Source organism: Aedes aegypti, chromosome 1, assembly GCF_002204515.2.
Source record: "Aedes aegypti strain LVP_AGWG chromosome 1, AaegL5.0 Primary Assembly, whole genome shotgun sequence".
NCBI lineage: Eukaryota > Metazoa > Arthropoda > Insecta > Diptera > Culicidae > Aedes > Aedes aegypti.
The window spans coordinates 192815672-192831579 of NC_035107.1; the positions used below are offsets into that span (position 1 = coordinate 192815672).

At 39.3% G+C, this 15908-nt stretch overlaps 1 protein-coding gene across 8 annotated transcripts in view; it reads right to left on the reverse strand.

Moving 5' to 3' along the window:
• The window catches only part of LOC5577697 (serine/threonine-protein phosphatase 4 regulatory subunit 3), an 87653-nt gene that overhangs the window by 13553 nt on the left and 58192 nt on the right, over positions 1 to 15908 (reverse strand). For 7 of the 8 annotated variants that reach the window (XM_021855993.1, XM_021855990.1, XM_021855994.1 and 4 more), the window contains 7 exons: positions 13071 to 13258; positions 12064 to 13005; positions 11570 to 11762; positions 9744 to 10020; positions 9365 to 9631; positions 9138 to 9280; positions 888 to 1825 (listed from right to left, as the gene is read on the reverse strand). In XM_021855993.1, coding sequence (XP_021711685.1) covers positions 888 to 1825; positions 9138 to 9280; positions 9365 to 9631; positions 9744 to 10020; positions 11570 to 11762; positions 12064 to 13005; positions 13071 to 13258 — 2948 coding nt within the window. The remainder of the gene's footprint in view (positions 1 to 887; positions 1826 to 9137; positions 9281 to 9364; positions 9632 to 9743; positions 10021 to 11569; positions 11763 to 12063; positions 13006 to 13070; positions 13259 to 15908) is intronic. The other variant, XM_001663431.2, reaches the window with a different exon arrangement.

Here is a 15908-nt window from a genome sequence, read left to right on the forward strand (position 1 = left end):
ATCACTACGAAAAATGTCGTAAATTGGTTTTAATCATGTTTTCAGTGGCACAGTGATCTATCACTATGGTTTCCTGAATGTGTCCTTCATTTTTTTAAGGTGTTCATAATGCCCCATGGAGGTGTCCAATTTGCCCCACTAGCTTGATGGTGGCTACCAAATATAAGTTTTTTTTAAACCCATTTTTGCAAACAAAATATTTTTTTTTTCAAAATTTTGCAACAATGTTTAACAAATGCTTAAGAACTCTAAAAGGCATACTGCACATGAAAAACTGTATAATATTCGTGACTTTACAGTCAAAATAGGAAACTTCCTTAGGGTGTCCATACTGCCCCGTGTTCCCCTACTGATAGACACACAAAAGACACGATATAAAAAAATCAGAGGCGACTCGTAACCTCACTTTTTACCTGTTCTACGAATCTAAAAATGGATAATTCGGCAAATTTAGTTTATAAAACACAAAGTAAATGGTTGTAGTCTTCCTTTCCAACAAAGCTCTATTTGTTAGATGCTAATTTGTTGCTGAAAATCCAGAATTTGTAATCGTGGAACAGGTAGATTTGAGGTTAGGGAATCGCAACTGAAAAAAATACAAATTTTAATAGTATGTATTGAAAAATGTTGTCAAAAACAGAATCATTTTGTTGAAAAATATCTAAAATATTGTAGAAAAATGTGCTGAATGTTTGTGGTTTTCAGTAAAATTGATTTAAAAATTTCGACCTGTCATCGGTCTTTTGTGATTCGGCCTGGTAGACCTCTGGTTTCAGAGAAAATTGCTCAATTTTATTAAAGAACTTCTGAAACCAACGGCTAGAGTTATATCAAGTAAACCTAAACAATTCCCGTTATTGAAATAGCATTATAGCCCCCAAACTCACCTTCTTAAGACTGCTCACGACCGCAGTGGAACTGGGCGTCTCGTCCGTCGGTGCCACTACGTCCGGCGCAGAATCCAACACGGCGGCTATCGTCGTAGACGATCCACTGATATCACCATTACTGCAGTTGACCGAGGAATTTCCACCCTCCAGCGCGTCGCCAACGCTTCCGGTACAGTTCTGTTCCGCTTGCCTCACATCTTCACATGATTCAGATGCCGATGAGGACGATGATGCGTTATCCTCGCCGTCCCGGCTTGCATCATCAGCTAGCCGTTTCGATGCCTCCAGGTTGCTGTTATCGAGAGATTCAACGGCTTCCGTCCCAGTAGTAGAAATTGGCGACGTGCTGGTACAACTGTTGGCAACAGCACTGTGGTCGCTATCACTGACTGTGGAATTTTGTGGAAGTTGCGTAACACTACTACAGCTGGGATCTTCGTCAACCACGGGTTCTGTCGAGGCAGGTGACTGATCGTCCATACTCGTCGTCGTTGACGTAGAAGCGGCAGGTGTTTCATGCGAGACAAGACCAGCGGGGCCACTGGTGGAGTACAGAACCGCCGACGAGTCGACGAGCGGAACTTCCTCCGCCAGGACGCCAGTGGATGAGGAATCCGACAGCGAAGTGGAAGACGACGTCGCCGTCGTTGAATTGACCAAAGTTATACCTAGTAGTGACTGCTGCTGATGATGGTGGTGGTGAATGGACGAATCTTCTTCTTCATCATCGGCCGTGGCCGCCACGGATGACGATGTCGTACTATTACTCTTAATGTCAGTGTTGTTGTTCAGTGGTGTGGAGTGCGTCTGTAACGTGGATAGCTGTTGTTGCGATGTGGTCGTATTGCTACTATTACTACTACTGTACTTGGGGCCATTCACGGAGGTGGCTGACGGGGACGATTCGGGGGATGATTTCTTGTCGAAGATTTTACCTGAGGGGGAGATAGAGAAGTGTTAGCACAATTGTAAAGCTGATGTAATACTTAAAATTCGTTCGGATTGTATTGCCACGGTGTCCCGACAGACCGTTATTATGTAAAAAAATTGTCCATCAAATCTGAGAACAGGGCTCGATTCCTGAGGTCATTCTGCACCTCTGGACCAATTTTTAAAAAAATCCCTAGGCGGAATCTCGAGAAATCCGGATTTGAAGTTTTTGACTTAAAATTTCAATATAATTTATATACAAATTACACTATAGCGCCGGGAAATCCTAAAAAAAATCGCTCGAAAGGTCGACCAAACTGTTCTCAACTAGTATATAATTGTTATAGATGTTATATTTATAAATATTCTTTACTGACTTAACTAACCAGAGTGGTTTGAGTATGTTTTTATATGGCTTAAACCAGTAAGCTTAGTTCAATGGAATGAAATCTAAAAAAAACTAAATTTCAAATTACTGTTGATGCTCTGTTCAAAAGAAGTAAAGCTTTCAATGGTTAATATTATTTATTTACAGCTTGTTTTACGACTTTCACACTATGTGACCAGCCCACTGAAGTTTGCCGTATATATTTTTCTTAATATTATTTGCTTCTTTGTTCGTCTTGTACTACTTTTGATGTACCGGGTACCCCCGGTGTTTTTTTCACATTTAATCTGAACACTTTTTAATTTGTACTCCGCTAATTTGAACATCGTTCAGATTAAAAATGGTTCAAACGTCATTTAGCTCACGGAGTAAAGTGAAATGGAACGCTGTGGGACGGAACACAGAATCAAAACAAAACAGGGAAAGAGGTAACCAGAAACACGTTTCTAGGGTGACTAGAAGTTCAAATTAAAAATGAACCCCGATGGTTTGCATGAGGTATCGTTCAAATTAGCGGGGGTGTACGGTATACGTCTAGTTTTCCACCGAGTATTGTCCTTGAACTTTACGTTAAAATTAACGTATTCTTTACTCTTGTCCACAACATGATTTTGACTACTCGGGGAACATCATTGTCACATGTCGGAAGTATTCTAAGATTAACAAAGTCTACAACAATTTCAATGCCTAGTTCTATCCGAGTTTCAACATCACTTGAACTCCCACTCTCTAGCTCTGCTATCATGTACTTTTATTATTATTATTATTATTATTATTATTTTCGAAAAACTTTTCAGTTCACTTTCTACGATAAAGCATCGCGATATCGTAGGATAGAAGCATTGCAATGGTGTTTATTATGGCGAAATTATTTACTTGCCATTGCAAGTAACGGGTTCCAAAGCTAATTACGTAATCCGTAAAAGTTGATAATCGTAGCCAGAACAAGTGTTTTTACTGCAAGGGAGACATAATTGTCCCACGTCCAAGTCTCTTCGACAATTTCAACTACATCCCCATCAAGCACTGCATCAGGCACAACACAACTGATCCTGCTTCTTTCTCTTCATGCAACCATGTACGTTTGGGTAGATTAAATGGCATCACAAGCTTTTCTTAGTTGTCTGTTTTCAAGATAGTGAAAGCCCGCTCAACTGCGCTGCGTTCGATTCCAATAAAGTCATCGCCTACAAAGCCAGCAAATGTATATACAACAGAATGTAATGGTGACTAGTAAATTTCGAAATGCATTTTTTATAATTTATGTAATATCACAAACAAAGTTTACACCTCATACACTTGATTGTATATATCAGCTCAATCAGCTTTCCCAGTTATTGTTAAAATATTTGCTGCCACAGATAGATTTGCGTCACTGAGTCGAACGCGACCTTGAAATCAATAAACAGATGACAAATAAAAACAAAGTACATGGTAGCAAGTAACGTAAGACAAGAACTAGGACTCCCAGTGAGGTTGAAACTTTGGAGTACTTATTGGGGATTTGTGTGAAGTTGTTGAAAACTATGTTAATCTGTGTTAAAAAGTGTTCCATTTTGACATGTGGGAATGATGCTCTACGTGTAGTCAAAACCCTGTTGTGGTTAAGAATATAGAATACGTTAATTGTAACGTAAAGAACTGAGGACAATACTCGGTGGAAAACTAGACGTATACATCTAGAGTAGTACCATATGTATAAAGAAGCTAATATTATTAAGCAAAATAAATATGGCAGACTTCAGTGGGCTGGTCACATAGTGTGAAAGTCGTAAAACAAGCTGTAAATGAACAATATTAACCATTGAAAGTTTTACTTCTTTCGAACAGAGCATCAACAGTAAATTGAAATTTAGTTTTTTAGATTTCATTCCATTGAACTAAGCTTACTGTTTTAAGCCATATAAAAACATACTCAAACCACTCTGGTTAGTTAAGTCAGTAAAAAATATTTATAAATATAACATCTATAACAATTATATACTAGTTGAGAATAGTTTGGTCGTCTTTTTGAGCGATTTTTTTTAGGTTTTCCCGGCGCTATAGTGTAATTTGTATATAAATTATATTGAAATTTTAAGTCAAAAACTTCAAATCCGGCTTTCTCGAGATTCCGCCTAGGGATTTTTTTTTTTAAATTGGTCCAGAGGTGCAGAATGACCTCAGGAATCGAGCCCTGTACTCAGATTTGATGGACAATTTTTTGTACATAATAACGGTCTGTCGGGGCACCGTGATTGCCCTTGATCGCAAATTAGTCCCATTCATGCTTGATATCCTTATCCATACAGGTCCGTACAGGAAACTTAAACGATTATCGGTAGTACACTGGTTGGCACTGCTCATCAGTTCCACATTGAAGGGAAGTACATTGGAAAAACCTTAGTCGAACTATATTTGCTATGGTAATTTAGAACATCTTGGGTAACTTACGCTTTTGTTATTAAACTAGATAGTTCTTTTTCTGATGGAGGGTCACCATTCACATTGCGAGCTACAGTCATCAATCATCTTCCATCGTCCATCATTTATAGTAAACGAGTTCGTTGGAAATTTATGGCAGATCGGCAACGGACCAGAGCTTTACTGTACAGTAAATTCTTTGAAAATATCGTAAATACTAGGTTTCATCGATTTGAAGGAGCCCATGCGATTAGTAACGACAGCATAATGTATGGAAAATCATGGACGAAAATAGCTTCCCCAGGACACTTACAAGACTGGTTTGAACTACGATGAATCGCATGAAAAACTGTGTGAAGACTTTAGGCAAACCTCCCATTGTGTTGAATCCCGCGACACGGTGATGCACTTTCGTACCTATTTTTGAAGATTGCACTAGAAGGTGTTCTGAAGAGAGCCAGGTGTTACAAGTGAAGAAGATTTTCAGAAGAAGATCTAATCAGTTTTTGCTTTGCGGACAATGTCGACCGACAGAACCGCCGGAATCTACCCGCGACAACGCGTGTCTTTTGTTGATCATTGTACTCGGGGATGAACTAGTCTAGGGCTGAATTTCCCCATAATAAAGAGTCTATCAATCAATGCTTTCCTTTGGAAATTTTACTTTTCAATAAATGCTTTTTTTGGAATTTTTTACTTTGATTTTTTTCCTAGGTGTCCCACAGAAAATCGTTGTGGTTATTCAATGAAGTTTCAGAATGAGCTGTAGAGATTTCACTGGAATCCGTAAAATAATCTAAGTGTGTACCTTTACAAACAATCCATAGTATGTGAGCAAAATTTTAATCATTTTACAAAATTGAAAAAAAAATTTACGTATACAAACTAATGAAAATATCTTACAGGTTTCAATCTAGTATTTTGTCAAGGAAATCATTTGCAGATTTCTCCGAATACTCAAAAGCTTCAAAAATCTAAAAGTTACTCTACGAAATTCTCAATTCACACTGGAGCTATTTCCCGTGCAATATGTCTACATAGTCCGCCCAGTAATCTCTCCAACATTTACTTCGATATTCTGCCTTAACACTCTCTTTCCAATGGTAGCACAGGTGATCCACCAATTTTCGACGAGCGCTGAATCTGTGCAATAAGCTTAATAATGATTGGAATTAATTTATACGCTCCCATATTTCATCTACATCGAAACATCGAAATAAGTGAACTAAGGGTCAAACTATTGAAAAACAGATTTTCGATCATTTTTTTATGATGGTTTTGAATAATTCTGGACAAACATTAGAAAAGGGCACATCGACATTGGTAAACAATGGCTTCTCACGACGCTGTTGAGCCCAATTCAACTCGATCACGCTTACCAATACCACTGTCAGGAAGAGCTAACCTTTCTAATAGGGGTGTTAGTTTACGTGAGCGGTCTCAAATGGGCCCAACAGCAATGTTTCCAAAAAAGGCCTAAGACATCTTGAGCCCTTTCCAAATGTTTGTCCAGATTTTTTTAGAAACTCCCTTTTGACAGTTTAATTGTCGAACTAAGCTGTGGGAATGAAAAAGTCAAGTTCCTTCAAAATTTCTCCTGAATATTTTTAACCCTTTCTTACCTACGACTTTGAACATTTATTTACCGTTAAATACCGTTTTTATAAAAAGTTCTTAACCCGTATAGGCCTGAGTGAAGACAAAAATACTAAAACCCTCACCGCTCAGTGAATTCCTAATGGATTCAAATGATTTTTTGTCAGTTTACTGGCTTACATATCTAGTTTCTAGAAGTGGCCAGAGGAACTCGGAAATATTCCTGTGGCCGGAGTTATTCCGGTGGGTCCCTGGGTCAAGTCGGGTAAAAAACGGCTATTTTTTGGGACATGCCAAGTTACCTTGATTTATTTGCAATGACAATCATTTCAATTTGCATAAATCTTTAAGATCTGATATTCAACATTATAAATGATGAGTTTTGTATCATTTAAAATATACCGAATGTGATAATTCGGACGTAATGCCCGGAAGAACCGGCTATATATTTGTTGGATACTAAACCGTTTCAATTCTCGAAAAATAGAAATCAAACAAAATTGTGCACTAAAATGCGTTTCCATATGCTTGGCACAGATGTTCAGATACAAATCGGCCACTTTATCGTAAGTTTGAGGCGTCCTGCCACCTGAAAATGGTCATTTGTATGATCAATCAAATGAAAAACTCATAGTTATCCAATTCAATCGTTTCTCAAAAGGTTTACAATGATGCAATTTTCTTAAAATTCCGTGATATAGTGGCCACATTATAGTCAATTCCGCAAATTATCTGTGACTTGAAATTTGCCTAACTCCAGGGGCACAAACGCACAGTAACCTTTTCACCCGACCTGACCCAGTGACCCACCGGAATAACTCCGGCCACAGGAATATTTCCGCGTTCCTCTGTCCACTTCTAGAAACTAGATATGTGTGCCAGTGAACTGACAAAAAATCATTTGAATCCGTTAGGAATTTGCTGAGCGGTGAAGGTTTCTATATTTTTGTCTTCACTCAGGCCTATACGGGTTAAATATTCCATGTTGTTTGTTTCGTAATTACAAAATTTTTTAACAGTAAGTACTAGCAGTACTAGTTTTACTATTAAAACAAGCCTATTGGATTTATCTGATGAGTATGGCATTATATTTTACGAATTATTACAGTACTCTACTGCCGTGAATCGCAAGTCAGTCCCATCTGCATTTTCGACAAAATTGAGTTTAGTCCAGTTTTCAACATATCTTCCAATGCTCTTTCAGCTGCACTGATAAGATAATATGATTTGTTCGGAAAAAATATGAAAAAACAGCAAGTCAAATTATCCCATAATGAAAAGTAATCGCATGTCAGTCCCACTACAGATTTACGTACCGTATAACACAAAATGTACCGTTTTTTGATAATCTTTATACAGTGAAACCTCCATGAGTCGATATTGAAGGGACCATCGACTCATGGAAATATCGAGTCATGGAACAGCAATCCTTTGGAAAGCTGCTTCTAGGGACCATCATAGTAACCATGAAATTATGTTTTTAGTATGGTTCCATGAGTCGATATCGAGTCATGGAACATCGACTCATGGAGGTATCACTGTATTTTTCTCGGAAGGACATCGTAGTGAAAAGCACATTGTGAAAGTTTCATTAAGATTTGAACATGTTCCAATCCTCTGGAATTTTTCAAATATTTATATGTATAACGAATTTGGAAACTTCACGGCCCATTTTTTCAATGCCTACTTTTTACAGATGAGACTGACTTGCGATTCACGGCAGTCTAGTTCACCGAAAATCAATGGATCTCTGGAGCTATTATGGTTAAAAGAGAGGTATTGAGCTGCTGTTACAAGATTTATTCAATAGAATGCCCCAGAAATTACCCTAATGATCTCTCCAGATGTCATTCAAGAGTTTTCTCAAGGCGTCTTACAAGATTCTTTCAGGAATATAAAAAAATAATCCAAGAGACTATCCAAGAGTTTATCTGCTCAACAAGGATCTCTCAGCTCCTTTGTGTTCATTCACAAATTTCATAACGCAAAAAATGACCGTTTTTGATACCCACCCACCCCCTCGTAACGCTTTTTGTATGAATAATCTACAAATATTGTATGAGCTGTAACATTTTGAGGACACCCACCCACCCCCTCAGCGTTATGAAATTTGTGAACAGGCCCTTAACTTAATACGATTACTCAACATTAGCTTTGAAAAGAAAACTAGACTTCTTGCTGTCAAGATCAGATAATGCGAAGGATAATAAAAATTTATACGTCAATATCGATTATCATAATGGCATAAATAGGGAGCGAGTCATTTATTTGCAAAAGAAAAAAAGAAAAAAGTGTAGTGAAATTAATGTTAAATGTTGATTTGTTATGTAAAACGTTTGTTTGTATTCCGGCGATAAGGCCAAAACCGGTGCCGCTATCATATTTCATCAGTTTAGGACACAAGTCGGCCATTGTGATGGCCATCTTTGGATACCGAGATGTTTCATCTTAAACTGTAAAACTGTATCAAGCTAAAACGCTACTCAATGTTTGCTACGAATACGTAAACAGCAAGGGTATTCTTTTTGCTGTGAAGGTATTTTTGTATCCAATATATTTTTTTCATTGATGTGTCTAAAATACATTGATTAATCTAGGATTATTCCCAGCTTAACTATATTTCTTATGACGATTTAGCTCTAGATTTTACGCAAACCCCCAGAGGAGACACGACCGCATCGGATTTGCTTTTTCTAAACCAGAATGAAATAAGCCAAATCCAAAACAAACGTGATCAATTTATTGATGCGTTTTTTCGTCGAATTTCATTTCAATGTATAATCAAATCTCATTTGAATAAAAGCAAATGAACAGAATCTTCTAAAATGTGTGGCTACTCCTGGGTTTTCTTGATTGCTTGAAGCCATTTCACGGTACGTTTCGGAGCAGTGGTGCCTAAAATTTCAATCTCTTCCTACTAAGTCGCTCACCTAGGCTAGTGTCCAGTTCCGGCGATCCGGCCTTGTTCGTTTCGGCAAAGTCTTCCTCCTCGTTGAACCAAATCTCCTCCTCTTCGTCTAGCTGCCTCTGATCCCGCCGGTATCGGTTACTATTCCGCAAAATCGATGGTACACTGAGAAAAAAACAAATAAATACGGAAGAAATCAGTAGAATACTAATTTTACTTGAGTTTTGCAGAGCCTTCACTACTCCTTACCTATCGAGGTTTCCCTTCTCCTTCTCCTTCAGTCGGTCCTGTTGTTGGTCGTACTTATTCTTAAGCGTTTTGAACGTCTGGACATACTGGACATCGTCGAAGATTTTTCCAAAATTCTCTACAAAGTACGTATACAACGATTTGATGTCCTCGATCTTGATGAACTCGAACAGCTCCAGGATGGCGGACTCAAGCAGATTATATCGGCCGTTGTTCCGCACGAAGGCATCTACCACTGGAGCAAAGAGGTTACCCTTCACTATGTGCCTGTAAATTATAACAATGCATCGTTAGTATCTTTGAGCAATCTTTTTAAAACAATGGCTGTAAACTTCTGAGGAGACTGCCACTGCTCTTCGTAAACAACATTTTTACTCGCCTATTATAGAATTCGTCTTTTAGTGCGATGATCTTCCGGAGAAACCGGAGCGCGCCCAGCACTAGGAACGTGTGTGTGCTCTTCATCAGTACCAGTATCCGCCGCAGCAGGTCCTTGTTGAAGATGCAGTTCTTGATGTGGTAGGTGTGGTGCTCAACGCAAAACGACAGTAGCTCTAGTACGAGACCGAGCAGCTGCACCGTGTGGTACTCTTCGTTGGCGGGTTTTTCGGTCAGGGTGTTTAGCAGGAGTGGAGCTGCAAACCGGTCGAAAGAACCTGGTATTACAAATACGCATTCAGAAGCGAGAAATATGCAAATATTTTTGGAGCTACGGTATCGGTTTTATTTTTTTTTTTCATTTCATAAAAGGACGAATTGGGCTACATCGGATGGGATAGTCGTTTGGCGTAAGGTAAGTTGAAATACTGACGTTTGGCATAATTAATCAAATGACTCAGGGCTATTTGCATTTAAAATTGGCCCACAGTATACCGAATATACCTCTGTATTTACGCCAGTTAAAGTGGGAAGATATAGGGGTAAGGTAATTTTATGACAGAGAGGCTTGCTTTTGGTTAGCAGACTGCCTATGTATCAGGAGTAAGGAAAGGCGTGCTATAATGACGGAAGAGTGGTGTTTTGTTCGTCTCTGGTTCTGGCGGTTGCTATGAACGAAAAGTTTAAATGTTATATATCAAGAAAGGAAGATAGAAGCAAATTATAAATACAACTATGAAGTTCGAGGGAAAAGACGGGACTGGGATTGAAGCCATGACCATCTGCTTCTGAATCAGAAGAGGTAGCCATTAGACCACTAACCCTGTATTATTAGGAAGAATCTAAGAACTGATCAAAAACTTTGTTTTTGTATTGAAAACTGGGGTGGTGAATGCTGGATTGCTCGCCCTAGTGTTCGTTATGTATTATTATTTATCTTTATTAGAGCGGCTTTTCGTTCTTAACTAACACGCCACTTGTTCGTCATATTTTCAGTTTTCCTGAATTCGCCACCTATGTTGTGTTCTTATGAAATGTGTACAAGAAACGCAATGGCGAAAAAAGGTTCAAGGGTCTTAGCAAAATTTGAAGTTCTTGAGTATATGCCAATTAGCAGTTATTGCCGCCTCCGATTATATAGGGTAGATGTACCAGTACATGTAGGTAAATACAGTCGACTCTCCACAACTCGATGTTTTATAACTCGATATACTCTATAAGTCGATGGATTTTTCGATCCCTTCAAGTTTCCATACATCGTGCTCTCCATAAGTCGATATTTCTATAACTCGATATCTCCACTAGTCGATGTCACGTGAGAGGAAAATTTCTCTCCATAAGTCGATATCTATTTTATTTTTTATTTTTTATATGGGGAAACTTCATCTAATTCTTGTTTGGAGATGAAAAAATACTTGCAAGTTATAATACAAGTTGAAAAATATGAAAAAAAAAAATATTGTGTCGAAATAATGTGATTTTTTCGAGCACTTCGAAAAAAGTTTTCAAATAATAGTTTGTAGAGTACAATTAACAAAACAATATTACTTTCTTACAGAGGTGAACATTTACGCATTAGAAATACAGAAAATTGTTCCTTCGATTTTGTGATTTTTTGTTTCGGTACATTCTATAACTCGATAATTCTATAAGTGGATGAACCCTTGAATATCGAGTTATGGAGAGTCGACTGTATGTCTATATGTACAACAGAATTGACAGACAGAATTTCCAATGTTTTAAAACCAAGTCAACCGATAGTTCCAAAAACATCTGATGAACCCTGTGTCCAAGACACGACCCCACATAAATCATAGTCCAACTTACCTATCAGCGTTTGTATACTGTGCTTGTAGAAGAAGTTGAGGAAGTCTGACTTCTCGGACTTGTTCACGGAACTCAGCATATTCTCCGGATCCAGCAGTATCCTTAACACGCCCATTAGCTGAACTGCACCACCCAATTCCGGTTCCGAGTCCGATAGCATCTGCTCGATGGCGATATTGATAAGCGTTTGATCCTTCAAAATAGCGACAAAAAGGTACGTTATCATTTGTAAACTCGATGGTTTGTGCAACATGCCGATATTAGTCACAACTTCTATTTCGGGATTGTTGGCACATGGCGAAAACAAAATTGAGAAACGTAATCGATTGTTGCCATTTGTGACCTTCCGCGACAAGGGCTTTCCCAAACTGATAAATTCCGAGAACGAATGCGCCTGTGCGAGTAACTTAACGATCACAACGTAAGCTTCTATTATCAACTGGTGACGCGCACTGATAAGAGGACCTTCGTCTTCTTTCCGATTTTACACTTACCTCATCCGTGTCCGAGTTGTTATACTGCTGTAGCGTGTAATCCCGCACAATCGACGGCGAATATTCGACGATCGTAGTTAAAATGTCGATCGACGCAGCCTTCGTCTTCTTGTCGTTGATAGCCAGCGTAATTTCCAGCGCCGGCAGTATTCCAAGGCTAATCAACGTTTTGTAGAACGTTTCTTTGCTCTGCGGTTGTAAATACTGAGCAAAGTTGCAAAACTCCTTCAGAAAAAGGATTATATCCCGCCTTTTGGCGTCCGAAGTGTTGGGGTCCGTTAGCAGGGTGAACAAATCGTCGAGGAATTTTTCGTCTTCTTGGATCAGGGTGACTATTTCCACCTTATTGAAGAAGATGAACGAGGAGAGCGTATTCAGCATGTTATCCTCGAACACCGATGGCGTCGGTAGGACAATATCCTGAATATATTGCACTCGGTATGTTTGGTGTATCTTCGCCAGCAGATCGGAGTTGCGAATCGGAATCGCTTCGCGGAATTTGGCCAACTGTTTAAGATACTGTCGGTGCTGCTTCGGAGGATTCCCCGTAGGATCGTACTCCAAACATCCGACCACATCGAAGATCGTATCTTCGGCAAACATAATCTCAAATAGAGCGTTTTTGTTTAGCAGGAAAATGTTCTTGAAAATCTCGTACAAGTAATGCAGTCCTTCGTGATTTTCAAGATCCTCGCACATGTGGAACAAATTAAGCAGCTTTTTAATGTAGTTTTCACTCTCTATCGCTTGTGCTAGTTTGTCCTTCCGTATCTGCGAGGTCAGTCCATTGGCGATCACTTCCGAGATGTCCTCTAACCGGGACAACTCACAGGGAGGCAGTTCGATAGGCGGCGCTGAGTCCGACATATCCTCGAACCGTTCGTCTTCCGATTCTTCCACAACATCTTGTGTTATTTCTACGGAAGGATCTTTGCCTTGTACCTGGTTAGAGAAAAAATCATATTCAAAGAACACTTTTTCAAATATCTACCTGTTGAAGAACTTACCTGACAAATTTTCTCCCATATTTCGTCACAGCCTGCCTTCTCCTGAAAACTGAGCGCTAGGTCGAAATTGTCGCCTTCACTCCACACAATCAGTGTGTCTTGCTGTTTGTGATAAATAGTGTCTGGATGGATTTTGCTTTCCAGCAGCATTGAGCCATCGTTTTCTGCGTGCACTAGCAGTGAGACACCTGTTGAGATTCAAAGAAAAGATAAAAATATATTAGCATAAATCAAAACAATACTATACTGTAGGATTTACTGGACAATTTCTAAACATATATCTTCAAAACAGCTGGAAAAATAGATGGGATCATTTGCGCAATCCACTTCGAAATTATTAAAACCATCAGTTTTGGGCTGCTGAATGCTTTTCTGTAGAAATTCCTTTAGGTTCTAGATGTCGAACTATGTAATAACTAACTTCGACCTTGAGTTGGTCAAAGCTCTTTAGATATCAACCTGGCTCTCTGAAAAGAACTTTTCAGATGCTTTTCAACATGGAATTACCTATACGAATTATTTATCCTTTGTCGAAATGTTGAAGATTTGATTGAAAAAACACTGGGAATCGTGGATCTTGGACAGTGGTGTTCGACAGATTAATAGACAAGTGCCGAATACGGAAGGTGTGGATGGTCTCCAACCCAATCTGTCGCCCAGGTATTCGAGGTGGCAATCCAGTACAAAAGGAGCGATCGCTACTGCACGGTTGTTACTCTGGATGTGAAGAATGCGTTCATCAGCGCAAGTTGGAAGGACAGAAAAGTGATCGAAGTACTGCAGGTACCATTTAATTCCACTACAGTTTGTATCCTTTGACAGATACGCGTATTTCGACCTCAACTGTTAGGCCGACTTCAGTATCGTGTACTAGACTGTCCAGTCTAGTTGAGGTCGAAATACGCGTATCTGTCAAATGATACAAACTGTAGTGGAATTAAATTGTATAGTACTAAATTCGGTTTTTCATTTACATATAGGTATTCCACTAAACAGCTTGAAGTTTTATCATGTGCAGATACTGCCTATAGTAACCATGTCCTGACAAAAGTGCATCAGGTGGAAGTTCGCTTCAATCTGATACATTTTGGTATTAGCCGATGGCTCGGGATTATCACAAAAGGCCGAATCACAGAAGGCCGAATCACAAAAGGCCGAATACATTCTAGCCTACCACAAAAGGCCGAATCACAAAAGGCCGAATCATAAAAGGTCGAATCACAGAAGGCCGAATCACAGAAGACCGAATCACAAATCGTCACAGAAGGCCGAATCACAAAAGGCCGAATTAAATTTACAAACCTAAAGAATAAAGCTTGGATATGAAAAGAACAAGTCCATGCTTCGTTAAATGCAGTCGTGTCAGTAAACAGTGCAAAATTTACATGCGGCTAAGCCGTATTTAGGATAAAGGAACTGAGGCGGCAGAAGGCCGCCGAAGTCTCTGATATCCGAAGAGTGTGTATAGCATCTATTCGATGTCATGCAAACAGCAAATCCAGGCGTTTGCCCGGTATAACGAGGAAGTTTTTCCATTTTTAGGTCCGACGAGCGACAGCGAGTTCGGACAGCAAGCGGGAAATAAAAAATATATTTTACTTAGCTATTTTGGAATTACAGCTGAAACACGGTATTTGGAACTCAGAAGCAACCGTGCACTAATACCGTGTGTTGGTACCAGGCGATTGCATTCTGAAATTATTTTTGTTTGTTTGTGGGTACAACTTTAGTTCAAATTTGTAATGGCTTTCTAAAGACTACTTAATATGCTAACGTTTGTGACAATAATGAGCTTGAGCTTGAGCTTGATTGGCCGCCCGTGGATGCTACTCCAGTATCGCCAGATCAGCTGCACTTACACAAGGAACCAACCGAATGACTGCTTGGGACTAACAGGCATCCTCAGTGTATAAGTGCAGGTGATCTTCTATTTTTAGGCGACAATGGTGCCTGCCACGTCAGAATGCAGACCAATGTGGGGAAGGGGGAGGAATTGATGATGCATTCTACTGGCTCCCACGTAGACCGTATATACCACTGCATCTACGCCAGTACATGCGGGAGTGTGTGGATTGGGGGAAAGGCATGGCAGAGAGGTTTGCTTTTGTGGTTAGCAGACTGCCTATGAATCAGGCGTAAGGAAGGGCATGCGCGTGGAAGAATGGAAGCGTTAGGGAAACGGTTTCTTGTCCGTCTCTGATTCTAGCGTTTGCTATGAAAGAGTAGTTTGAGTGTGATAGGTTTAGAATGGAAGATAGAAGCAAGTGACAGATATACAACTACAAAGTACGAGGAAAGGGATGGGCCTGGGATTGAACCCATGACCTTCTGCTTATGAAGCAGAAGCGGTAGCCATCAGACCACCAACCCCGTCATATGCTAACGTTTGTGACAATAATTAAGAAAAATAAATAATATAATATGCTTAAAATCCATATAGTTTCCAAATACACGGAATTAGAGCAGGTCACGGTACATATTTGGCCTACCGCGCACATGGTAGGGGGTGGTACGAAAAAGTCAAATTCAAGCAAAGGTGATGAGAGGCGTCACTAGTGAGCCAACTATCAAATATTAAAATTGAGTGCTATTTCACTGAACTATAAAAATAATTCGTCTGTTTGTCGTTCGAATACAATATAATCATTTTCAGAAACTTTAAATTGTACAAATGAATAGATTACAATTCTTTAAGCTTTTTTTTTTTGCTTTGTTTAGAGATCGGACCTTAGTTGATCCATCTCGCCCTTAGAGCATTTTACGGAAAATTCTACATTCACAAACAACACATAAATCGGTCGGGAAGGTTATAACGATGAAATTATTCAGAATAGTACC